At 39.8% G+C, this 27250-nt stretch overlaps 1 protein-coding gene across 2 annotated transcripts in view; it reads left to right on the top strand.

Annotated features, from left to right (window-relative positions):
- The window catches only part of ANO6 (anoctamin 6), a 216351-nt gene that overhangs the window by 158350 nt on the left and 30751 nt on the right, over nt 1-27250 (top strand). For both annotated transcript variants that reach the window (XM_060112165.1, XM_060112164.1), the window contains 7 exons: nt 2913-3018; nt 7279-7339; nt 16434-16576; nt 18766-18843; nt 23168-23393; nt 24428-24597; nt 24799-24896. In XM_060112165.1, the coding sequence (XP_059968148.1) occupies nt 2913-3018; nt 7279-7339; nt 16434-16576; nt 18766-18843; nt 23168-23393; nt 24428-24597; nt 24799-24896 (882 nt within the window). The remainder of the gene's footprint in view (nt 1-2912; nt 3019-7278; nt 7340-16433; nt 16577-18765; nt 18844-23167; nt 23394-24427; nt 24598-24798; nt 24897-27250) is intronic.

Here is a 27250-nt window from a genome sequence, read left to right as displayed (position 1 = left end):
CTGACTTTCTCTTCAGCCAGTTCATATCTGCAGAGAAACCTCTCTGGTGAATTTTTCATTTTAGTCATTATGTTTGTATCTCCAAAATTTCGAGTTGGTCTTTTAAATAATTTTTATCTATTGATATTCTCTGTACAATGAGATGTTCACATACTTTAATTCTTTAAGCATGGTTTCTATTAGTTCTTTAACATATGTATAATTGCTTATTTATGTCTTTGTCTAGTAATTCCAATGTCTGGACATCCTCAGGGAGGTTCTATTGACTTCTTTTTTACCCTGTGTTATGGCCAAACTTTTCTGTTTCTTTGTGTATCTTGTAATTTTCTGTTGAAAACTGGGCATTTAACATATTGTGGCAGATCTGGAAACCAGATTTTTCCCCTCCTCAGGGTTTGTTGTTGCTTCTGTTGTCATTGCTGTGCTGCTGCTATTTATTTAGTTATTTTCCTGAGCAAATTCTGTAAAGTCTGTATTCTTTATTGTGCATGGCCATGAGATCTGTGTACAAAAGCTTAGTTGTCAGCTAATGATTGGACAGTGATTTCTTTAAATACTTGGAACCAATCATTTTTTTGAGCCTTTGCCAAGTGGCTCTGTGTTTGAGTGTTGAGGAATGCCTTCAGCACTCCAGCAGGCAGTTTGCAGCTCTTCCTTAGCCTTTACTTCTTGCTTATGCAGAACCTCAAGGTCAGCCAAAGTTGAGAGATTAAGGTTTTCTCAGGTCTTTGCTGGTCATATGCACTGTCCACAATTCTAGGAATTTGTTGGAGCTTTGTAACCCTACCCCCACCCCCAGAACATCTCATTACCCAATTTTTCCTTCTAAGTTTTCTAATCAGCATCTTGTTAGTCTCTGTTAGTGTCACTGCCTCAAGCAACTGTAATGTTAAATAATTCCTGCTAATTACTTTCAACAGACACTCTGGGGATAGGACGATTTGCACAGCATGAGCTTGAGATAGGTCAAATAGTGACAACTCTCTGGGGATGGGTGTTTTGGTAACTTCAAACCACTTCTGCTCCTTTAGTGGCTGCTAGGCTACCTTGGTTGTGAGACTTGATTTTTAAGGCCACCATGAAGCTGAGGTTATGGGGATGGCAATAAGTCAAGTTAAAATGCCCCAAATTTTATGGAAAAGATTCAGCTATTTTTCCTCAAATAAGCACCCCTCAGACTGCTGGAAGACTTTGTTTAATTTCCACAGTTCTGCAGAGGTTAATTTTGACAGATTTTGCCAGTGTCTTTGCTTTATAGAGGAGCAAGTTTTCCAAGATCTTTACTCAGATATTCTAGAAGTGTTTCTCATGCCCAGTTATTTTTTACTGAGTTATTTGCAGGGCCAACTAATTCCACAACTCCAGTCCCATTCACGTAAGAGTCCATCTGTATGGCTTCTCCTAGAGCGAGCAGTGTGTAACCTGTTGTTAGTTTGTTGGTTTTTTCTTATTAATTTGTAGTAGTTTTAAAAATACTGTTGTGAGTAGTCCTTTGTCATTTTTACGTGTTGCAAAACTTCTACCAGTCTGTGACTATTTTTTTTCCCTCTCTTTATGGTGTTTTAATGAAGTTCTTAGTTTTAAAAGATCTTGAATGTATTAATATTTTCCTTTATGATTTAAGCTTTTTTGTTTTTCATTAGTAGAATTTTTCCTTACCCCAAGGTTATCTAGATAGTCTTTTAAATTTAATTTTCATTTTTTTAAGAAGTTGGTACTATTGCATTTTTATTTTCCACCTGGAGTTGATTTGTATATGATAGGATTTTGTGATTCAATTTCACCTTTTTCTGTGATATTCCAATGTAGCAGCCCTATTTATTCAAACATCAGTTCTTACCTTACTAATTTGCTGGGCCTACCCTGCGTGTTACACATCAGTTTTGGTGTGTACAGAGGTCTCTTTCTGAGCTCTTTGTTTTGTTCTCTTGCTCAGTTTTTCTTAACCTATCCCAGTAGCACCTTGTTCTTTAGGAGATGTCTTGAGTGTTCTGAGGCTTTGCTCTTCTATTGAATTTATAGCTCATATAAGGGAGAAATGACATCTTCAAGTATTGATTCTTCCAAATTATGAACATGATAATGTACCCAATTTATATAGGTTCTTTACTCTTCCAGAACAGTTTTATCATTTTCTCCATATAAATTTCATACATTTTGAATTATATTTTTATACCTAGGCTCTTCTTTTTTTTTTTTTTTGCGGTACGCGGACCTCTCACTGTTGTGGCCTCTCCCATTGCGGAGCACAGGCTCCGGACGCGCAGGCTCAGCAGCCATGGCTCACGGGTCCAGCCGCTCCGCGGCATGTGGGATCTTCTCAGACTGGGGCACGAACCCGTGTCCCCTGCATCGGCAGGTGGACTCTCAACCACTGCGCCACCAGGGAAGCCCCATATTTTTTAAGCTATTGGAAAACGGTGTTTTAAAAAATTGTTGCAGGTCTTTAGAGACACAGTTTCTTTTTGTGACCCTATATATATTATGTATACTGATTATGTGTCCAGCAAACTTACTAAACTCATTTATTCTCACAATTTATCTGCAAGTTTTATTGAGTTGTCCATATAAACAATTATGTAATCTGTTAGTGATAGGAGTTTTCTTCCCTTGCCATTCCTCCTATCTTTTTTTTTTTACTTACTGTGCTGGCAAGGACCTCCACTGAAAAGAAGCGATGATAGTGGGACACATCATCTTGTTTCTGATGCAGAGGAAATACTTTCACCATGTTACTGTTAAGTAGAATGTTTTTTATATAGCAAGATTTTATCAGGTTAATGAAGTTCATTTCCATTCCTAGTTTTATAAGAATTTAGTTTAGTTTTCTTATCATGAATGGATGTTGGATTTTATCATGCTGGTAAAAAGAAAGTCCTGTTAATTAAATTTTATTTTTCTCTTTTCTTTAGCAAAGAAGTTTGTGATCCTGATATTGGCGGCAAGATCATAATGTGCCCTCAATGTGATAAGCTTTGTCCATTCTGGAAACTCAATATTACTTGCGAGTCCTCAAAGGTATTTTTTTTCCCAAACATTTACAAGTAATGAAAGATTTTTTTTCTTCTAAAAATTTTAGTACAACATAGTGATTATAATTTTTTCCTCTGAGGAATTTAGAAAGGTAATTGTCAACTAAATCTTCATTTTGAAAGATAGATATTAAATGCATGTGTTTATTCCTTGTTTACAAATAATAAATTGAAATTAAAAGCTTTATCTAAAATCTCCTGAAGGGTCAGTGAGGAACTGTGGAATTGAAACTAATTTAAGTATTTCAGGTAATCAAAGCAGAAATCTCAAACCTGGCTTATCTCATAAATACTACTTAATAGGTTTACTAGTCTAAGTATTTTCCTTAATTCAAGTGAATGGAAACCTGAAATCTGTACTTGTGTTTTCCCACTTTGAAAGTGTGCTGAAACTCTGCTTGGATTTTTAAAGACCTTGCTGGTCAGATTTAGACTGTATTTGTTAAAATGCATAAGAAAGGTTTTGTCTGCAAATGGTAACAGCTATTCACTTTGTCTCAAAACATTCCCACAAAACACATCTGGTTCCCCTTATACATGCAGATGATCTTGAGCTATATGACTTCTTAAAATCCAGGAGGTTTAGGAAAAGCACTGAGACTGGAGAGAGCTTACTGAAAGGCACGCCAGAAACGCCAGACAGGAAGAAAGATGGTCGGCTTGCTTCAGAGAGTTCTCCTGACAACTTTGATGTTTGTAGTAGTCTCCGTTGTCTTGATCTTTCCTCTGTCCCCTAGTTCTGCCATGAAAGTTTAGGAATCTTTATATGACCTCAGAATATTCTGATCTACTCCATGTAAGTCTTATTTTAACTGAATACACTGCTAAGATAGTGATGCCACTTTATAGTTTATACTTTGCAAAGTTCTTGTAACTATATCATTACTTGACACACAAAACAGCACTGTGAGACAGGCAGAACAGGTGTTACCTCCATTTTACAGATTTAAACACTGAGAATCTGAGAGATTAAATGATTTGCTCAAGATCACCTGCCTAGTAACTGACAAAGCCAGAAAATGATAGCAAATCTGCCTTCCTTGCTATTACCGTGTTCTTCAGTGGCTGACTGTAGTACCAGGCACTCCTCTCTCAAACTGAACTCTATGTTTGGAAAACTGTTCCACCCCTTAATTAAGGTGATTGCAGGGTATTGTCAACACATTGATTTCTACACTTAATTTATGAATTAAAATACATTTCATTGCCCAACCCCCCCAACCAACACAAGTTCTAGACTATAAATATCTATCATAGATCACTCAAAGTAAAAGACTTGGAGCTAGTAAGAGAGAAGCTGCCTTCCAGTGATGTTGACTCATAAACGTCACTAGTTAGTGACATAATCCCCAGGCACTGGATTTAAGGCAAGTGCCAACGCTAATACCAGAGGCAAACTGTACTCCACAAAGTACAAATGGAAATTCCATTTTCCTTAAGAAATTATTTTTCACACACCCAATCCCCATCTCTTTTCTCATATCTTCTGCTCCACCTAGCCATCCTTAAGCACATGACTTTCAAATATGTCCCTGTGTACCTTTTTTTTTTCATTGTTTTGGAAAAAAATGAATCATTCTCTTCCAGTTTCCAAAAAAAATCCCTTGAGTCTTGTCAGAGTGATTCACAAAGGGAGGGAAGCATATAAAAGAATATGAGTAAAAGAATGAAATGAAAAAATAAGGTAAAAGAGGAGAAAAAGAGAAGCACCTTTTCATGCTTTTCTGCTTATTGGTTAATTCAATCATTTCTCCAATTATACATTTTTATATTCATTTCTTTCCTTTTGGAAAGAGATAGAGTATTCACTAATTGACATGTATGCCAGAACTGTTAACAAATTAGAAATAGAAATAGAAAATCAGGATCAAGGAAATGAAGAAACAATTATGGAATTAATCAGGATTAATACTGTTTTTATGACTGAGCATTAAATAAAGTTCTCAGCTTTTTAGCTGGCAAGATAAAGAGGAAACATGGTTAAGGTATAATATTTAGTTCTTTGAAATACACTGTTATAAAATTTTGATTTTGTTCCTTTGCAGGAAGAAAGCATAGCAAATGGTCACTTTTCTAAATTCTAACTGGTTCCTCTGCTTAAAATCATCATGCCTGCGTATACAGCTCTCTCTTATTTCCTGCTCCACCTGACTAAAGCAGTATGCTGACTTGGGGCCACAGTTAACACAGCTGGCTTTCCCTCTCTGTGCCATCCCGCCAAGCAAGCTAAACTAAGCTTCTTACCAAGAAAGCTCTTTGCTTATCTTCTTCCCTACTTCCTGCTTCCATGTTGCTCCTGGGGCACGGAGAGCAGAGAGGCCAGCCAGCCATCTTCTTCTTTCTCTCAGTTCCTTGATCCTTACACAAGTGGCAAAAATGGTAAATTCCTCCAAGCCACCTAACTCCTTCTCATAAGAGTGCACGGCACATCTCTCGTCTTGAGCTAGGCAGCTGGGGTGAGCTTGGCATTAGCAGTAAACTTGCCTTTTCTTGCTGCTCCTTTTTTTTCCCCCCCTCTAACATTGACAGATGTGCTTCCAGTGGCTTTTTCTCAGCATAATAGGATTTTCTCTTTCTGGAGTGAGGGTGGAGGTGTCAGGGCAGATAGGGAGGTATCAAAGAGAGAGAGGTTTGCATTGATTCCTAGAAGAGGAGTAACATTGGATAGAATCTTCAAGAATAACATTATAACACACAGAAATGTTTCTCTTAGGACTTTTCCTGCAATAATTTTCAATAAGGGATAAGGTATGACATTAAAAGACAGCTTGCAAAAGATGGTTCCATAAGAGTCAAAGCTAATAGACTTGAAATCATGTTCCATAGAATCCCAGGAGTAGAGGAATAAATAGGTGGGGAGCATTGTTCCCCAGATGGATCACTCATTTATTAATTTTGTCTTCCTTGAGCTGGATTTTTGAGAGGAGTAATTGAATGACAGACAGTTCGGGACTGTGCTTTCTGCTCAGGGTATATATGGATGATTGAGGGCATCTATATGCTTTGGAAAAAGGATATATAAGAAGATGGGTGGGTGGATATTATTTTACAAAAATAACATAACTTATATTTTTATGTAGATGAAAGTTTACTCATTTTATATCAGTATAAAGGGCAACACAGAAAGAACCTTTAAAAAAGTTGAGTTTTTCTGAGAAGCAGATTTGAATTTTCTTTGGCACTGGAAAGTTTGCTATTCATTTATTTATTTTTAGCCTATAGCTTCCTTTTCTACCATGTCTTCTTTACTTTTCACAAGATCTATCATAAAGTTGATATTATGTTTGCCACTTTTTCCACTAACTTAATAGACCTTTTTAAGAGATATAAAATGCTCACTAATAAAAATCGGTAACTAGTTGGAAGATCTTCCAGGAATTCATAGAGGGAGATAGACTATTTTTATACTAGCAAAAAGGGGAAACTTAGCAGAACTAGTAAATAGAGTATGTCATGTATTCCTTCATGATCATTGTACCCTTTGTAACGTCAGCAAAAGCATCTGTGCCTCCTTATCCTAAAGGAATCTTTCATCAGCGACGGTAGAAAAGTCATCATTGGATTTGAGGAACCAGGTGTCTCCTGGGGGAGAGCCATCTCAAAGTAAACCCCAGCTTTGTGCTTCTCTCTTTTTTTCTTTTTAAATTTTTATTGAAGTATAGTTGATTTACATGTTAATTTCTGCTGTACAGCAAAATGATTCAGATATATATATATATGTATGTATGTATATATATATATATATATACTTTTTGTTTTGGGGGTTTTTTTGGCCGCGCCACGCAGCTTAACAAGAAATGCAGGAATTCAGGAACTTGCCCTCTGACGAGGGTTGGATAATCAGATGCAAATCATAAATCTAAAAGTTGTTTGGAGTTCATTGTATTCTTAGGGCCATTCTATTTCCTCAAATTCACTATCATAGTCCATAAAAAGAGGCTATTATTCAAAAGTATGTTAGAAGCTTTCAACAGCGTGGGATCTTAGCAGCTGAGCCTATTTCTTTATCATGATATGGGAAGATTCCATTGGAAAATGTACTCTGGTAAATACAGCAGAGGCTGCTTGCTTTCAAGAGAATGAGAAATCTCATCTGTGAGTATGTAGTAGACACAGTGATTGTCAAACTAGGTAACAGCTTTAAAAGAAATTCCCAAACTGTAGCATATACAAAGCAGTTCATATTTGCTGAATCCTGGTAAGTGAAGAACATGATTCATGTATATGTTATTATTGTATTTTCCAGAAATTGTGCCTCTTTGACAGTTTTGGAACCCTAGTCTTTGCAGTATTTATGGGGGTATGGGGTAAGTTATGTCCATTTTTTTCAGTTTCCTTTTGCCTCTTAACTAAAAACAAACAAACAAACAAAAACCTTAAGATGATACAAGTACCGAACTAAATAGCATTATATGGTTTTACGTAGGCGATTAAGGTAACCCACTTTCAGTCCCTTGGATTGCCCAAACTTCATCTCCCCTCAGACTCCATTTATAATTCTTAAGGCCACTGTATCAATTACTGCATAAAAAACTACCTCAAAATGTAGTGGTTTAGTGTTTCTCATGATTCTCTGTGTCAGCTGGGAGATTCTCCAGGCATAGTTCGCCAGGAGGGGTTGGTCTGTAGGGCCCAGCTGGGCTACCTCCTCTGGGTCTACATCCTCCAGTGGGCTGGCTCAGGATTCTTCACATGGAAGTTTAAGGTTCCAAAGAGAAGCAAGACAGGAGAAACGCACTCCAGGCATTTTTTAAGCCTGTGTCTGCATCAAGTTTGCAAATGTTCCATCAACCAAAGCAAGTCATGGTCAACCCAGCAACAATGTGAGGAGGTGGGAGGACTGCTCAAGGGCTGGATACACAGGGGCGTGATTCACTGGGAGCCATTATTGTAATAACCCTCATAGCTGTGATCCAACCTGACTTTCAAGGGTTTGGGGTTCGGGAAAAGCAGCAACACAAGGATTACAGGTAAGCTTTCTTCTTTATACACTTCTATATGAGTATGTGCTGCTACTCTTATAATAGTAACATTCTGTTTAATAATAGAACAGATATCCTAAAGAATATAATTTGTATATAGAAGCTTTAATACTATATATTATTTATTTTGAATAGCCTTATTAATGTAATGAGGCAATTATCATTTATTTAAATACAGACTTTCACATGTTTAATTGATGTAACTGTTCTACCATAGAAGAAAAAATGTCCACTTTCCAAGATAAATGCATTTCCAATTTCATTGTGTATAAGTCAAGGGGAAAATAATGTTCAGGGTGTAGATAGTTGGGGGAAGAAACAGAACCAAGTCTTTTATTTTGGAGAAGACAACACATCAACACATGCAACTCACGTACAGATACAGCTGTTTACAGGTGTCCTCGGTGGTATTTTTCTTTTGCAGTGATTGTGCCTATGAAGGGTCCCCAAATGAATCACAGAACAGACAGGCCAATTATTTTGGACACTTTTAAGAGATATTAGTTGCCACTCCTGCATAAACTCTAAGAAGGCCAAACTTACCTAGTAAGTCACACTGTCATTCAGACATTTAGCATGTTTTGGCTGGAGACCAAACACTAGCTAATATTTGACACATGGGAGACTAAAGATCAAGGTCATATATTAAGATTCTCTGTACTCCTCCGCTGTAAAATAATCTTTTTTTTTTTTTTTTATCCCTGGTAAGAGAGTGGCTGCCGAACACTTGGGTGGGGTCGCTTTTAACTATTGCCTAAACCTCAGTCTCAGCACTGGTTCATAATCTATAAAATTCTAACACATCTATTGAACGCCATATACTAATGGATGCTGATAGCCCTAATTAAAAGAGACTTTTAAAATAAAGCAAAAAATACTAACTTTGACACTGGAAAGAAAAACTTCAAGGTCCCTAGCCCACCCCGCTTTCTGTGATCATTAACTACACCATGTTTATAGAACTGACAGGCATATTGAGCTGCTGCTTTTATTTCATCAGATTGTAGAATGCAGAAAACATTTCGGCCCTGCTCGTAGCACCATATATGTATCTTTAAGGATATGTATGTATGATGAAGTCTTTATTTTAAATGCCTGATATTGCTTTTCTTGTTACCTCGGCCTTATGAGAACTACTGCTGTGAACCTCATTACAGAAAGCCTACAATTGCAGAACTGAAGTTTTTCATATCACCATCACCATACTCCTGTAGCATCTCCTTTGTGCCCAGATGTATGTGGCAGAGTATTTTTCTGCTCCCTAGAAATTATAAACGTTGAGGGTAGAAAACCTTTTATAATAAATGTAGCACAAATCATGGACTTACTTGAAAAATATCCCCTCTTGTAGGCCAAACCATTCCATCTACTCATACTGACTCCTAAAGTCCTAAACACCAACTAACCACGATTGAAGTAAAGGCTTTGAACGTATCCTCCCTCCCCATTCCTTGTTGTTTCTTACCTACTTCTGTCTAATGCTCCCTGCCAGCCTTTTGGCTGCATGACTGCAATTTTTAATTTTCACCTTTGAGGTCTAGGCTGGGCCTAGAGATTTACAGAAAAACCCAGACCCCTGGCTCATAAGGAGGGGTGGGGGGATTTCAGGAAGCCTTCACTCTAACTAGCTGCACTTGGAGATCAGAAAATGACTCTTGCGACTGTTAGTTTGAGGTCTCTGCTTCTCCAGCTGCATCCATACCAGCAAAATAACACAGTGTCTATAACCACCCTTGCTTCCATTCAGCTGCATTTCTGATTTGTGACACACAGATGCATCTGATGGGCATTTTTAAAACCACATCTGGAACCCTAACTGCAAGAGAGTTTAAGAAATGTATTTTCTTTTTCTTTTTTAAGGATTATAATTTTTTAAATTTATTTTATTCAAATATAGTTGATTTACAATGTTATGCTACTTTCTGCTGTACAGCAAAGTGATTTAATTATACATATATATGCATTTTTTTAATATTCTTTTCCATTATGGTTCATCACAGGGTACTGAATACAGTTCCCTGTGCTATACAGTACAACCTTGTCGTTTTTCCTGAGAAATGTCTTTTCAATCTCATAGTCTTTCAGTTAGGAAGCTAGAATACAGGCTGAGCAAGCTCATCTGCCTTGTCTGCCTTTGTGAGTGAAGAGGTCTGACTAGTTTCAAGGCCCAATAAAATGTCTCAGCCCTTCAGCAGCAAACTCTTAAGGCAGCCAGAATGCTCGCATCTACCAGAGTGTGCCTTGCCCTAGACATTGCTGGATACAACCACCAACGCTGTGTGTTGGGAACCTTCTTCATCTGATGCATATTTTCTTCAGCTGTTTAATGTCCTGATTAAGAGAACAAGCTGGGTTTGATTCCCAAGGTCCTAGGCAGCCTTCTCTTATTATATATTCTTTTTTTTTTTTTTTTTTTTTTTTTTTTTTTTTGCGTTATGCGGGCCTCTCACTGTTGTGGCCTCTCCCGTTGCGGAGCACAGGCTCCGGATGCGCAGGCCCAGCGGCCATGGCTCACGGGCCCAGCCGCTCCGCGGCATATGGGATCCTCCCAGACCGGGGCACGAACCCGTATCCCCTGCATCGGCAGGCGGACTCTCAACCACTGCGCCACCAGGGAGGCCCCTCTTATTATATATTCTTATAAGAGTCCTGTCTCTCACCAGTCAGCTAGAGCTGCCTGGTGTGTGGTTTGCCAGAGAATATAAGTGCGGAGTTCCCCACTGGAGTCCGACCAGTTGTTTTATTGCAGGGAGAGAGAGAGAGAGCAAAGGTACAGAACAGGAAATTCCTGTCTGGCATCATGCACAGTCACCCCAGGTCCCGGTGCTCTCACTCTAGGGCACACAGCACTGTGAGTCAGCAGCCATGTAGCCCAGGAGAACTCCAGAACATTGGGTGGTTACACTAGGCTCTCAGGGTCTTTCACGGACCCTGCAAAGTTCTTGGCTCTGTGAAATGAGGAACTGAGCGACTCCCACCCATTCCTACAGCTCCCAGGGCTTGTGCCCTTCAAGGTTTCGAGGATTTGCTGCCCAATCATTATTTTTCACCAGGCCATTTCTTCGTTGCATGGCAGTTATATCACTTCCCACTCAGAACTCCTCAATTTCAGGATTTGGTCAAAGCAGTCATTTTACCCTTTATGTTCAAGTTCAGGGAGGAAGGGGAAGGGTACCACTGTTCCTCCCTTATAGCACTGATTAGAATTGTTTCTGTTGCTTTTTGTGAGAAGAGTAGTTTGATTTTCATAAATCATCTCCTGTTGATACTGTTGCTAGATAGATACTGAACAAATAAATGGCTGTTACACTCCCATTTTAAAGATGTGGAAAATGACACTCAGGCAGATTAGGCAACTTACCTGAGGTCCCCAGAGACAAAAAGTGACAAGCACAGAATAAGAGTTCTGCAAATACTTTGGTTGTCATCAGTGTTTAGATCAATGACAAAATGCAATGTATAGTAATAAAGTTGTAGCAAACTTTTAGAAGGATGCAGAATTATTTATTTGATATAATTGCACTGCCTTATGTGGGGTTCTGAAAAATGGGTTAGAAAATGATGGTTCCACATCCTTGGTCCTCACCTACACAGGTACAGACTCTTCTTTCCGTAACAGGAATAAGAAAGTCCCAGCCTTCCAGCCTCATGAGATCAGTCCTGTTGCCTACCTGTAGGTGCCAAAACATAGATGGACTTTCGTGTCTTGCATCACAAATTCTTTTAAAAATAGATACGTTTGAAGATACAAATTCGTGAAAGTAAGCTGCTTTTTTTTTAATAAAGTGAAAAGTAATTTTCTTTACTTAGCAGAGGAGGAAATTGAGGATTTTCTTCATTGAAAATCAATAAATATTTCAAAAACATCTGTATGTCTAATATTTCGATTAAAATGACAAAATTTAGAGGGATTACAAAAACAAAAGGAAGGTATCCAAAGTGGCTTTAGAAAGCTTTTTCCAGGCTGGGCTCGTAAAGAGGCTATTAATGGAAAGGCACCCTCTTCTCACCCACAGTCCCCTTCTTTAGGTTGGAAAGGGCCAGTGGTTTCCTCTGATGTGCAGTCCTAGTGCTTTGAGTGAGTTGTGGGGTAGGACGGTATGCATGATGATTCCTCAGTCTCTCTATCCTGAATAACTCCCAGCAGTCAAGGGGCTAGAGCTGCCGCAACCCTACCCATCAACACTTACATTCTCCTCTCAGCTCATCCAGGCCCACGTGACTGGCGGAGCAGAGTGTGGTGGACAGTGGATGGTCAGGCATAGCAGAGAATGGTGGGAATCAGCTGGGCCCTCCGAGTGGATGATTCCATCCTTCAGGTGTCCCAGGTGATGGAGGTCCTCCAGTTCCTGGGATGACTTCCCACAGTACATTCATTTAGCTAATACTTATCCAGTGCCTGCTGTGTGCTAGTGTTTCCCCTGTGAACAAAACCAAACCTCTGCCCTCGAGAAGGTGACATTCTAGTGGGCACGATAAACAATAAACGCGGAAGCAACTATAGGTCAGGGTGCATGAGTACTATCCATTTTGAAGCGCCCAAGTTGAGGTCAGCATAGGGAATAAAGTGTGTCCTTTTGGACAGAATGTAGACTAGCATTGGACTGATTTCATGGTTGCAAAGGGGGACACAGAATGGAAAGAACTTCATGGGTGGAAGGGGTAAGGCCATGTTGGCAGTAGAATTCTCAAGTAAATTTAAAAGTAGGGGTCTTCTGTTTGATGGGGATGCACGGTATTTATCAAGGAGATGTGAGCTTAGGGGACTTTGGTAAGTGGGTGGCTTCCTATGTATACTGGGCCGCTTCATATGCAGCCCAAGGAGAGTTGGATCATTCCCCAAAGCAGGGGTCTCTTTTCAGAGTATCCACCCATGCAGCCAGCATAGGTCAGGTGGGGAGCAAGAACAGCCAGATGCAGCTTGGTCCATAGTTACCTGGTGCCCTCAAGGCTTTCCTTCCATGGATGCTTCATTTCCCCCTGGATAGAGGCAAGGGCGTGAATGGCTGGGCAGATTTTCAGTGGTGCAGGCATCGCTGTCCATACTGAACACTCACCAGCAGGGGCCCCTTGCGTTGGCTGTGGTCTTGGCTAGATGAGGCTGTAGGGTAGCTGAGCTGTGGCACCATATGCTTCCTTTCCCACAGAGAGGTCTATTTTTGAAGGTTCTGGTCAGGAGTCACACATGCTCTCTTACCCATAAATGAGGAACAGGCTCTTTCATTCTGGGACGGGCCCACAGAAGGAGAAAGAGGCCTGTCCTGAAAGCAGGAGCAGCCAAATCAGTCCTGCTGTCAGAGGTCTGACAGATGAGTCAGTTCGGTTTCTCTTAAAAGTTGTTTAGTTAGGGCTTCTCTGGTGGCGCAGGGAAGGTCCACCTGCCGATGCAGGGGACGTGGGTTCGTGCCCTGGTCCAGGAAGATCCCACATGCCGCGGAGTGGCTGGGCCCCGTGAGCCACGGCCGCTGAGCCAGCGCGCCCGGAGCCTGTGCTCCGCAATGGGAGAGGCCACAAAAGTTGTTTACTTAGAGGATTTGGAACATTTGGGTGACCTGAGAGTGTCAGGAAATAATACCCAAGGGCTTTGTAGCCTTCACTCTCCAGGGTTAATTCATCCCCCTGTAGCTGTCATGCAAGGAGATGGAACTTGGTGGACTATATAGGCCATCACCTCCACTCCCTGATGGGGCCAGTGGATTGCAGTGTCAACTACAACTTGGGGGACTCTTTGGGGAGTGGACATCATTCCTATGTAAAGAGGCCAGGAAGCCTCACATAGCTCCCACACTGGGTTTCAAAGTTACACAGGGGGACTAGCTGCCTTCCAGTTCCCCAGCCAAGTAGGAGACAAGAAGTGGCCTCCCCCACTAACTGTGTGCTCTTTGCATCCATTGACAGTAGCGTCTATGGCAGAAAGCTGAGCTGCCACCTGTACTTGCTTGTGAACAGCAGGTAGTCACAGCAGTGGCATCGTGAGGGTTAGTGTACCCACAGAGGCAGTGGTGGGATGGAGGACAGGTACTAGCATTGTGTCCTGGAGGAGCAGTGCTGGAATCAGACACCGGGCAGGCATGCAGTGATGACATCTCAGCAGAGTGGGTACCACGGGGCAGAGCCAAAGGAAGGCAAGTTATGGAGCAGGTGACTTGGGCAGTACCGCATTGTAAGAAGGGCTCGGGCTCTGGAGCCAAGGATGCCTTGGTTTGATACCTCAATCCTTATCTCAGGCAAGTATTTGAAGCTTTCTGTGCCTCTGTTTCTTGGTGTCCAAAATGGGGATAGTAATAGTAGTTACCTCAGAGGGTCATGAGGGCCTTTACAGATGTTGTATCATTAAGCTCACAACAGCCTACGAGGTAGGTTCTATTTCCCCCATTTTCCATGGTGGGTGGGGGGGTGGGCAGGCAACAGGGGCTCGGGAAGTTGAAGCACTTTAACCAGTAGTCATACATCTAATGATTGTCAGAACCAGAATTTGAACTTGATTCCAAAGTCCAGATTATCTCTGGGAAGTGGGTGCTTTGAGCATTTCCATTGTCCTTGCCATCGGGGAGCTTTGCGTTCATGTTCCTCAGGGCCCATCCTGAGGTTTCCCCCATGTCTCCGGCTGCCTGCAGCGGGGTCTGCAGGATTTCAGGGCAGCTGGTCTTTGCTCTGCACTCAAAGGCTCCCTGTTCTCTACAGGTTGATTCACAACCCTGACTGCTCAGTAGAGCTTTCCAAAAACAAAAAACTATGCACAGGCCCAGTCCAGACCAATAAAATCAGAATCTCGGGGGTGGTGCCTGGGCTCAGTATTTTTCAAAAGCTCTCGATGCTTCACGTGCAGGCAGGGTGAGAACTACCCCTCCGTAGCTCCTTTAGTGAGCTCATCCACTCATGCCCCAGTTACCACTGGAAACAGGAAAAAGCCTCGGCTCAGCCTAGATCTTTCTCTGGAGTTCTAGACTTTGACCTGCCTACCGGGTATCTCCCCTGTGGCCCACAGGCAGCTGATCAGAACCAAATCAGTAATCTTCTCTCTCAGACTTGTTCCTTTCCCTGCCCTTCTTATTTCAGAATTTAGGACATCGCCAAAGCCAGAAAGCTGGCGGGCATCCTTGACCTCTTTCTCCCCCTTCCATCACACCTGCATGCAATCTGTCAACCTGCTAAAACGCGGTCTTCTCTCACCTCCCAGCTGAAGCAGGCCTCATCGTGGACCTGCCAGTAGGTCTCCCTGCCTCTAGTCTCTTTCTCGACTTCCTTCAATGTCTCCCCCACCTTTAAGGCACACAGAGTCCTTCGTGATGTGCCCCTGCCATCTCTCCACCTGGCTGTCCCACCCGCCTCACCACACCCTGTGCTCCCTTCCAGTCTGTTTGCAGCTCTTGGAAAGTACCTGGGTCTCTTTGGTCTCTTGCCTTTGCACGCACGGCTCCCTAAGGGGAAATGGCCTTCCACCTTCACCTGATCAGCTCTAAGCCATCTCAGAACTCACCCCAGTGGCTCCCTCCTCTGAGACAGCCTTGTTACATTGTGGCTCTGTGTCCCAGAGCACCTGTGCTTCCTTTGATCACAGCTGTCTTAAAAGTCCACTGTAACTATCACTTCACTATAATTCCTATACACCTAGGAGCTCCTTGAAGCAGGGACCATATCTTTTTTTCTCTTTATTCTTAGCACATAGTAGAGACCAAAAATATTTGTGGATGGAACAGTGTTTATTCCAGAATTTCTATATAGGAAGGGCTTAGGGGTATCAGTCTGATTGGAAGAAGAGCCTAGGGGATTTACTCTGAAACCACATTTTCAATGAACATTTAATGTTGTTTTTGTCTAGTATTTGAAGTTACAAATCTTTGATTTCTAAAAATTGTTTTATTCATACTTTACACAAGATTGAGAAAAATATCAGTTTTCCACATTTAAGAATGTTGTTTTAATTGGGGTGACTTGGGTGGTGGAAAATAAAGGTTTGGGGACCACTGAAGCATTCTCATCCCTGCACCCCCAAGCCCTTTGGAAGGAAGAGAGGGAGAGGGATGCAAGGAGGAGCAGACTAAAGGATGGACCATAAACTGCTTTGAATTATAATAGCAATTTGAATTGCTTGTGTTTTTTTGTTGGCAGTAATGTGCTAGGAGCAGATGCTTTAGCAGTAGACACAATCAGATGCCTTCTGACCATCCCATTGCCACCCTTCCCATGACCTATAGTCTATTTTCACAAGTTGAATAAATTATCAATATTTTCCTTTTAAAAAAAACATTAACTCATTTTTCTCTCTTTTAAATATTAGTATCGCCTATAAATAAGTAAAATTAGATTTTATTGACCATATACAAAAGTGTTGTAGATAATTAATAGTATTCAGTACAGATTTCTGAAGCATCAGTCATCACTGAAGATCCACATGATGCTGTTCTCTCTTTGGTAGTTACCTTGTTTTTGGAGTTTTGGAAGCGGCGCCAAGCAGAACTTGAGTACGAATGGGACACTGTCGAGTTACAGCAGGAAGAACAAGCCCGGCCAGAATATGAGGCACGGTGTACTCATGTGGTGATAAATGAGATCACTCAGGTAAAGAGTATGTCATCTAGATTCAATTCAGTCTATTTATTGCAGGGGTTCTCAACCTTGACTGCACATTGGAATCACGGAGTAGGGGCGGGTGCTTAAAAAATATTGACGCCCGGCTTCTGTTGCTATATACTCTGATGGTACTCAGTGGCCTGGGGTGCATTCTGGCACAGGATTTTTTTTTTTTTTTAAGCTGCTCTGGTGATTTTTAATGTACAGCCAAAGTGAAGGAGCACTGCTAAGAACAGTAGGCACAGGAGATAAATGTGGTACCTTCTTTCATAATAACAATAAAAATGAAAAAAATAAAAAACCTCTGACATAAATGTATAAGAAAAGATGCGTTGATTTGTGTCCTTTCATAGTACCAATAAAAATTAGACTCTATGACATAGATGTAGAAGGAAAGACACATTGGTTTTCATAGTTGATTCTCAGTTTTTCACATGGTCCTTCATTATTACAGCCACCTTTTCATCGTAGACTAGCTCCTTTGTCTTGCACGACGCCTTGGTCACTGCTCCCCCTTCTGGTTGGTATGTGCACAGAGTGGGGTGACTCTTATCCTAAAATCAGAGAAAGGATGGAGGAAGAAGGGAAACATCTGTTGAGGCCAAACTATATTCAGGCCCCGTGCTAGGCATTTTATCTAATTGGAAAGGTAAATTTGCCGCTGTTACCGCTGCTGCAGAATTAAAAAATAAAACTATATAATCTCTTTGTATAAACATTCCAAAGCCAGTGAAAGATAATTTTTTTGAATCATCTGCATTATTGCCTCTTTCCATCAACACAAAATCTGGAGCTAATTGTACTTGTAGTCATCAGCATAAGGACAGTAGGTTTTGAATATGAATAACTCTTGGAAAGAAAATGCTTTTATCAAAAGCATCTGAAAATGTCTCCAACCATAGACTTTATAAATTGACTCACAGATTTACAGAATGTTGGCAGTAAAAGGGTCTGGAGGGAGCAGTTCAACCTCCTCATTTTATAAATGGAAAAAAATGAGGTTCAGTTACCCAACAGAAAGTGACATTTGTCTTTTACAATATAACAAGCTTTAAATCATCCCCATTATGAATAGTTCCCATTGTTTATGATGAAAGATGGGGGTCAAAGCATGTGTTGGTGAAAGATTGTACATAATGAAAGCTGAAACTTAGACAAAATCAGATGTTCATAACGTTTTTGAATACTGAAAAACAAAAGCTTATGTTATTGGCAACATACAAAACATACTGAAGAAAAGACATTTTGGAAATTTAAATCTGTCCATTTTAAATTAAAAATTGCCAACTAATAAGTTAAATTTCCATTGTAACCTTGCTTGTTAAAAAATTGAAGATGAAGGTTCATTTCTCCTTATTGTTCTTTCTCATTTTACCTTGATTGAGAACACATCCTCAGTGTCTAGAGAGGCCAGCGGTGTGGTGGTGAGGCCTTGGGAACAAAACTGCCTGAATTCATATCTGAACACAGCAAGTTACTAGCTGAGTGATCTTGGACAACTTGTTAGGTTCTCTGTGCTGTAGTTTCCCCAGCTATAACACAGGGATAAGAAAGTTGCTTCCTCATTGATTGTGGTAAGGATTGATTGAGTTAATGGATAGAACCTACTTAGAATAGCACCTGGCACAGAGTAAATGCCATGTACCTGTTTGCAGCTATAATCACACTGTTGATTTTATTTTTAGAAAAATCTACATATATTCATATAAACTATAAAATGGAAACTCTAAAACTTCATAGTTATACCTAATTAATACATAAAGCTCAACCAGAAAACACACATTGGCTCCCTAGTACTTGCAGACATCTGTGAAACTTTCTGTCCTGCACAGACTCTGCGTTATCACTGCAGTCATTTCTACAATCTAAGACAAGCTCAGGAATGGTATTGTCAGATATCCAGACTCCTGAACTCAGATCATGGCAGATAAACAGTTTATTATTCACATTTGCATTTTCAAAAACTACTATTAAAATGAACACTGAACACGTTTTGCTGTATGTATGTCTGAAATTGTTAACAAGCAAACATGCAAGTATGAGTAAGGAGTATGTGTCTGAAAACTAATTTTTTTTAAAAATTAAGCCTAGGATTCAGTGACCAATTAGGAGAAAAATCATTTCGTTGGAGGAATCGCTTGATTGACTAAACTTCTTTTTTTTTTTTTTTACATTAGGAAGAAGAGCGTATTCCCTTTACCACCTGGGGAAAGTGTATACGTATAACCCTCTGTGCCAGTGCTGTCTTTTTCTGGGTAAGAATCTGCCACAGATTTTTCTACTATCTAATTTTAAATGTTGAGAAAACTGAAAGTCGAGCTGGAAACTGTGTAGTTTCATAGAGAAGATTGTTTCCAGAGAACAGCTCAGCCACCACATGGAGCAACTCTCAGGGTTTCACAATATCTTCTGCTGCCCATGGCTCTTCGAGCTCCTTTCACCTCGTTTGTTTAAATCAGATCTGTGGTTCAGGATTTTCAAGTTTCTGATGAAGAGACCAGATGGGAGGCATCAAGAATTCTAAAATTCTCCAAGAGTAACAACTAATATAAAATGTCTAGGAATAGCCTTAACAAAAAGATAATAGGAACTATTAAAAAAAACATAAAAACTACTGAAAGACATAAAAGAGGCCTTAAACAAATGATTCTAGATAAAAAGACAATGTTTCTAAAATATCAGAACTTACTAAATTAGTTTTGGGTTTATTATGAATAAAATTATATTAGTAATATAATAATAAGTAATGTAATGAGAGTTTTATTAGCTCAAGAACAGCCAGCTTAGAGAACAGGACATGAAGCCCAGATATGGGCTCACTAATAATTTAATATATGAAAAGGAAGGCATTACAAATCAGATAAGTAAAGATCATTCAATAAATGGTAATGGAACATTCGTTAGCTATTTGGGAGAAAAGAAAAGATTGAAATCATGCTATGAACCACATACTGTGATAAATTCCAGAAACATTAAAAAACATTTTAAAAAGTAATACCATAAAAAACTAGAAATAAATATTGATGAATATACAATCTCTAGATGTGGAAGAAGTTTCAGAGGAAAGTATTTAAAGATTTCCATACCCCAAAAGTGTCCTAAGTTTAAACAAAACACCAGAGGAAATATTTGTTAACAAATAGGGCAAAGGGCTAATTCCTTCAATACATAAAGACTTCAGAGCACTTCTAAGACAACACCAAAAATCTCAGGAGCTGAGAAGGCAGAGAAGATGAATACACATTCAGAAAGGGAAAAAATATTGTGGCAGATGTCAAACCTCAATGGTAATTAAATCAGTGCACATTAAAGTGAAATACAATTTTTCACCTGTCAAGTGATAAGACTCTGTGTTTGTACGGCTGAAGTGCCATAGTACTCTCATACCTGTGCTATTGGATTTTTACACTGCTCCAGCCTTCTTAGAAAGCAGTTTGGCAGTCCATGTCAAAAGTCAAAAATATTCATATACTTTAATCCACTAATTCAGCTTTTAAAAACTTTTAATCAGGAAGTATTTCAAAATGGCAAATAAAAGTCAGACACATATACACACATATATAATACATATATAATATTTTTGTTTATATATAAATGTTTTATAAATATTAATTATACATATTATATATATATAAAACCTCAGCCAAAATGTCCTCCTTCCAACCCTTCATACAGTAGAATATTGTGCAGCCATGAAAAAGTATGTCCACGAAAATATTTTATGACTTGTAAAAATGTCATGATTATGATAAGCTTAAGAATAAAATTAATATGTAAAATATTTTTATATGAAAATAATACATAGTTCTGAAGGAATTACACCTATGTATAGATACATTTTTTTTGCCTATTTTTATTTTTTATTCTTCATTTTGATAGTTGGAGTCTTTCAACTGTAGGTGACAGAAAATCAATCTCCAATTGGTTTAAACAACCACCAAAAAATGGGGATGGGTGAGATTTCTTGGTTCCTGTAACTGAAAATCTCATGTCTGAGGTATGACTTCAGTCAAGAATAGATACTGTAGCCCAGATGATGTCAAGGCTGTTTTTGTTCTGTCTTCAGTCTGTGTCCAGTGGTGTCCCAGCATGGTGCTTCTAGGCATCCCTCATGGGTGCAAGATGGCTGCAGCTTTCCAGATCTCACATCACATCCAAGTCAAGAAAGGTCTCTTTTAGCAGCATCCCCTGTTGACAGAGGAAGCTCGTCTTTCTCATAGGCACTAGCACGTATCTCCTCACATCTTGGTGGCTCTTAGTAGGTTGTTTGCCAATCCTTGAATCAGATGCTTAGGCCAGTAGGATGAGACACCTGTTTGTCTCAAACCAATTGGGATCTACATCTGGAGCCCTGGTGAGGGTGGGGCAGTCGAGCCCAAACCACTAGACTAAAAATAGAAGGGAGATTATTTACCCTAAAGCAAAATCTAGGTCCTCTTCTAAGACAGGGGACAGATCCATGGCAGCAAAAGCAACCAGTGTCCACTACCAGGTACTTTCATACTTTCTCTAATGAGCGTATATTAAAGTTATGATCAGAAAAGAGGATATGTAAGCAACTTGAGGAAGGAGAATGAAAAGTTTTCCTGTCTCCTAAGAAATATTGAACCCATTAAGTGCTCTGAAGAAAAATGGAAACACGTCAAGTTTGTAAAAGTTCTGAAATGAATTAGACTTCATTTCATAAGCCATGTAGGGGGCAGTGCCATATAAAGGTTTGTGTATATTTGGACTCGGAGTATCTCAGTTCTCTCACTTACTAGTTGCTTAATTTGGGACAAATAGCTTCATCTCTATGTGGTTGTATTTCCTCATCTGTAAAAAGAGAATACTACCTACCTCACAGGACGGTTGTGAGGATTTAAAAAATATATGTGTGCTGAAGCAATAGTAAGCATTAAAGAATCTTACCTATTATGATTACTTAATATGTAATTTAAAAAATTACTAGCAGAGTTTTAAAATATATATATACTATCAATATTTAAATGGCCTGTATGTGTTATGCTGAGAGGAAGACTTGATATACCTTCTCTAATACATTTTTCTCAGCCTTAATTAATTTTCACATCTAATCACACACACACACACACACACACACACAGTGTCATTCCTTTCACAAGTATGAAGCCTTAACTGTGAAGAAAAGGAGATAATGAGAGAGGTTAAAGGAGGAAATATAATGCTTTCTCTACAAACTGATAGCTTAAAAAGTAAGAAAGACATCTTTTTAACACTTTGGTCACCATAATCATAGCTAATATTTAGATAGTACTTTTCATGTGCCAGGGCTTAATGCCCTAATTGTTTTTACCTGTAGTGACTCATTGAAGCCTCACAATAATCCTATAAATCAGTTGCTTTTACTATCCCCTCATTATATGGGTGAGGAAATTGAAACCCCCAAAGGCTAAGTAATTTGCACAAGGTCCCCCCAGCTAGTGGTGGAGCTGAGATTCGAACGCGGGAGTCCGGCCATGCTTGTGGATCACTCCCTCTACTGCCCTCCACAGGTGGCAACCAGCCTCCCTCTGTGACTGTAAACAGCATGACGTGGTTTGCTTGGTACTGAAATTCATATTCTTTGTAGCTTTCTCTATCACGGCAGTCATCACGAGCCATCGGAGACATTGAATACATGCTTCTGGAGTGTGTCCAAGAAGGTAGCTGTAAGGAAAGCAGTTTAAAAATGGGACCTTTGATGTACTTTGTTCAGTGGCCAGAGAAAACCTGCCTAGTAAGGAAGTGAAACCCTACCAACCACACGCAGATTATGTTTCAGACACCCCCACTGACCTTGGGTCTATGCAGTCAAAACTACAATGGACTAGGAAAATGAATCCTGTGCAAGTGCAGGTATAAATAACTGCCAGTTTAAGGTCTCAAGATCCGAGTATGAAAAGTGTGTGAAGCGTTTATCATCAGAGACCTGCCTGCTGCCATTTCCAGTAGTGACCTTGGGGCATCTCTGCAGCTTCACTGGTCCTGTTCAGAATCTCCTCAGCTACAGGAACAAAGACAACAGCCAGCACCTGCTGACCCCTGAGCCAGTAATAGGTTCTCTGTTGGAAGGAAACATATCCTCTTAATGGATTACAAATGAGTAAAACCCACTCATTCATAACCTAAATAATTCCATAGTTATTGTTCTACAAAGGGATGTTTTCACTGGTTCTGCTATCACAGACTTTTTTCTTCTACCAGAACATGCTACCAGTTACTCCATTTTTACCCCATCTGAACATTCTCTCTCTCTCTCTCTCCCTCTTTTTATTAGGCCTTCTTTTTTAGAGCAGTTTTGGGTTTACAGTAAAATTCACAGGAAGTACAGAGTTCCCACAGACCCCCTCATTCCCTGCTCACAGCTGCCCCTGCTGTTAACATCTTCCAATAGTGGGTGCACTGCCATCATTTCTTCTCCTTTCTTTGAAATTTAACGTGCCTGATTTTCACCTCTCTTGTGGCATTTATGTGAGATTTACATCACTTCACAATGCATGTTGTCCATTTGAGCATTCGGCCAGTTTTTAAGTGTAAAAATTTGTGAGTCTCATGCTGCTTTGTTTATTGTATTTTCAGATCCTTTTGATCATTGCTTCAGTTATCGGGATCATTGTCTACAGGCTCTCAGTGTTCATTGTATTTTCTGCAAAACTTCCCAAAAACCTTAATGGAACAGACCCAATCCAGAAGTATCTGACTCCACAGATGGCCACGTCCATCACCGCTTCCCTCATCAGCTTTATCATCATCATGATCCTGAACATCATATATGAGAAAGTGGCGATCATGATTACTAACTTTGGTAAGGTCCTGCTATATATATAGCGTGATTCCTAAGCCATTTTTAGAATCAGGTAAAAATAGAGACTGTATGTTTTAGGCATTTCAATTCCAGTATGTTACAATTTTTAGAAAATTTCGAGTGTAAACATATTTTCTCCAGCCTGTACGAGAAATGAATTATCTCCAGCTTTGCATTAGTAAAAGGGACAAAGCAAAGACGACCATTATAATGCCCAAGCTCTATGTAAACAGATCAGTGCTGAATAATATTTTCAGTTACATTAGATCATGTACCCTATTGTTGAAAGTAAATGGTCTCTTTATTGCAAACAAGTGGAAGAGGGCCATGGTTCCAGTGGCAGACCCGCTCCTGCATTGCTGAGGGGACAAGCAATCACAGTGTTACGTGTCTGTTCATATTAATATAGCTCCATTCTCATCAGCTCTGGCTTTTATAATAAAGGTTTCTTCTCTCTGGCTTGTATCCCAGGCAGCTGCTTAGTAGCCAAAGTTAAGTGCTTCCCACACGCTGCATTTGGCTGGGTCGTTCTCCAAATGGTCATCTTTGGAGTGGTCATCTTCTGAAAACGATAAGACCGATTTAAATTCTAAACTAGAAGGATGACCTGTTTTGTCTTCCCCAAATGCTTCTAGCAAGTTGCCCCGTGTTTTGTTTGTCTTCTTCAACAGGCCTACCTTATTGCAGTTCAGGAAGACAAGAGAATATCATTTAGCAGGCTGTTCAACTTTAATTTTCTGTCTTACATTGAAAGAAGACAGTTCTTGCCTATTTGATATCATTGTGCTTATAAGTTTTAAGGAAAAGTTGACTGTTTTCTGCCTTGTGGGATATTGTGTTCATGGGGGAGAAACTCTTACAACAATGTGTAAACTTGGAATTAACATAGTAGCTATATTAAGAAATTCAAAACAGCTGAAATGGAAACTGTGAATTGTATTTTTTTAATCATGTTAACTCATGTATCAGTGTCTTTCATTACCGTCTCAAAGCTGTTCACAATTTCAAAATCTTAACATTTCTTTTAACTACAGAACTCCCAAGGACCCAGACTGATTATGAGAACAGCCTAACCATGAAGATGTTCTTATTCCAGTTTGTCAACTACTACTCTTCGTGTTTCTACATCGCATTCTTTAAGGGCAAATTTGTGGGTTATCCAGGAGACCCAGTTTATTGGCTCGGAAAATACAGAAATGAAGAGGTGTGACTGTAGAATTTTGTTCTCTTGACAATTTAAGCTGTTCCATGTTTTCTCTCAGTTGCTCAATGAAGAGTTTCTTCATTGTACATTCCTTAGATTTTTCTTTAGCCTAAACAAGAATATCAGAAAAAATAAAAGTAATGACTTTTTCATGTTAGACACATCTAAAATTTAAATAGGACTTTCTTTTTAATATTTCAGTGTGACCCGGGTGGCTGTCTCCTTGAGCTGACAACGCAGCTGATAATCATCATGGGAGGAAAAGCAATCTGGAATAACATACAAGAGGTGTTACTTCCGTGAGTACCGAGTTGTGTGATCTTAGGGATAGAACGGCCCACCCATCCAAGTCATTTCCCTGCGTGTCTAGCTGCATGCAGCCACCTCTAAAATGGAGTAGACCCTCTGCTTATTAAAGGTCTCCAGATAAGATGATCCAACCAACAGTGTACATGTATCCAGTGTTTAATAATTATATTTAAAAACCTCCTTCTTTATATTTAACAAAAATCCCCATCTGCTGTAGTTTTTGCCTATTAGCGCATTGTTGGTGGCTATTGGATCATAGCCCTTTGAGAGATGGCCCTTGTTGGAGCTTTGAACTAAGTCTTTCCACAACTTCTTACAACTTTCTCCTCCTTTTATACGTGCATTTAAGAATCAGTAATAGTAACTTGTTGAGTTCTAGTACGTGCCAGTCACTGTATTAAGTGCTTTATTTATCCGTGTCATTTTATCATCCAAACAATCCTTATTTTTACCTCCCTTTTGCAAATGAAGAATCTGTGTTTTAACGAGGTTAAATGATTTGCCCAAGTTCATGTAGCCAATAAGGGGCTACTATGGGGTTCAAATGTAAAACCCCATGGCTCCAAACCCATGCGCCTTTAAGAACAGAGGTTCTCTTATGGTCCTAGGGCACCAGGTTACATAGCATGTTAAGAGACGGTTGTCTAAAATAACTACAAAAGTTTTGACATACTGTTCTTTTCCTAGAAATGAGAAGAACAGATGTTAGCTGAGGTCACCCTGTCCTTTTAATTTTCACATAAGTCCGATCCCATATCAGAGTGAACAAGTCCAGTGCCATCAGCAATTTCTGCATATTTCAAGGAGCCTATTGTATTAGTGTTCTGTTGCTGCTTCAACAAGTATCCCCAGACTTGATGGCAATGGGAAGAAAATAGGGGGAAGAAGCCCCACAAAACAACAACGAATTTACTATCTTGTGGTTCTGGAACTCAGAAGTCTGCAGAGGTCTTATTGGGCTAAAGTCAAGGTGCTGGCAGGGCTGTTTCCTTCAGGCTCTATGGTAATCTGTATCTTTGCCTTTTCTAGCTCCTAGAGGCCACCCGCATCCCTTGGTCCGTGACCTCCTTTCTCCATCTCACAGCCAGCAAGATTGCAGGTCTGTGACTCTTTTCTGTGGTCACATCTCCCTCCATCACTCCTCCCTTCTCTTCTGCCTCTGTCTTCCACTTTTAATGACCCTTTGATTACACTGGGCCCACCTGGATAATCCAGGCTCATCTCTGTTAGAGTCAGCTGATTAGCAACCTTAACTGCATCTGCAACCATAATTCGTATGTTCTGGGTATTAGGATATGGACATCTTTGGGGGGGACCGTTTTTCTGCCTACTACATTAACCTTTTCAAGATCATTTCTGGCTCTGAGTTTCTGTTCTCACGAAACTGTTGATCTCTCTTCTGTCTTGCCTCCCTCTCCTGTACTTTCTGCTTCTGCCAGCCTGAACCAGAGTGCAGCCTTCTCAGTGACCTGCAAAACCACTCACAGGAGCAGGACTTACTGATGTTTTGGGGCATGGAGGAGAAAGTCAAACAACTTGAATTTCGAAATGCAGAACCTCCATCTTTTTAGTCCCTTATCCCACTATACACCTGGGAATTTTCCTGCTGTTGTTGTTTACTTATCACCCTTCTTTGTAGGCTCCAGGATCCTGCCGTTCTGCCGTCTTCCTCCCATCACGTCCAACTTCCTTCTCATTCTTTCTTCTCTCTCCCTCATTACCAAGTTTCTGTTCTTTCTCTTTGTAGAGCAGTTAAATTCTTTTTTTTTTTTTTTTTTTTTTGTCTTTCTGTTTTTGTAGAACAAAACCCTCTGGGTTTCAGTGTGTCCTTCCACATTTCTTCACCAGGGCTTTATCCTCCATCTTCAGTGAGAATTATCAGTGTCTGTCTGTAAACAAAGACGTCTCCCTTTTCCCCACTTCAAACAGTCCCCCTCAAAAAAAGATTCTGATCTTAGCTGTGAAATGAATATTTTTTTGCCCTACTGTGCAAGAGACAGCCCTTACCTTGGGCTCACAGTTAGATTTTTCCCAATGAGTAAAAGTAGGTCATGTGCAAATAATGCTATGTTTCTATGTGAAAATAAATATATCAAGTAGAGGAAAGGCTTATTAACTCACTACCAAAAAAAAAAAAGCATTTTCTGAAGGAAATAGGTTAACTATTTAACACTAAATTTTTATGAATAATTTGTTTTCAGTGAGCTATTTTCTGATTTAAACAATCAAGGGGAAGAGTATATTTCCTAAACGGGTACTCACTGAGAAATTCATACAAAATGAAACTTGTTCACATGAAATATTTAAAAACAAAGGATGTATTATAGTATCTGTGGTCTGGTTA

The sequence above is a fragment of the Mesoplodon densirostris genome, chromosome 11 (genome assembly GCF_025265405.1).
Source record: "Mesoplodon densirostris isolate mMesDen1 chromosome 11, mMesDen1 primary haplotype, whole genome shotgun sequence".
NCBI lineage: Eukaryota > Metazoa > Chordata > Mammalia > Artiodactyla > Ziphiidae > Mesoplodon > Mesoplodon densirostris.
This window is presented reverse-complemented; position numbering and strand designations above follow the sequence as displayed.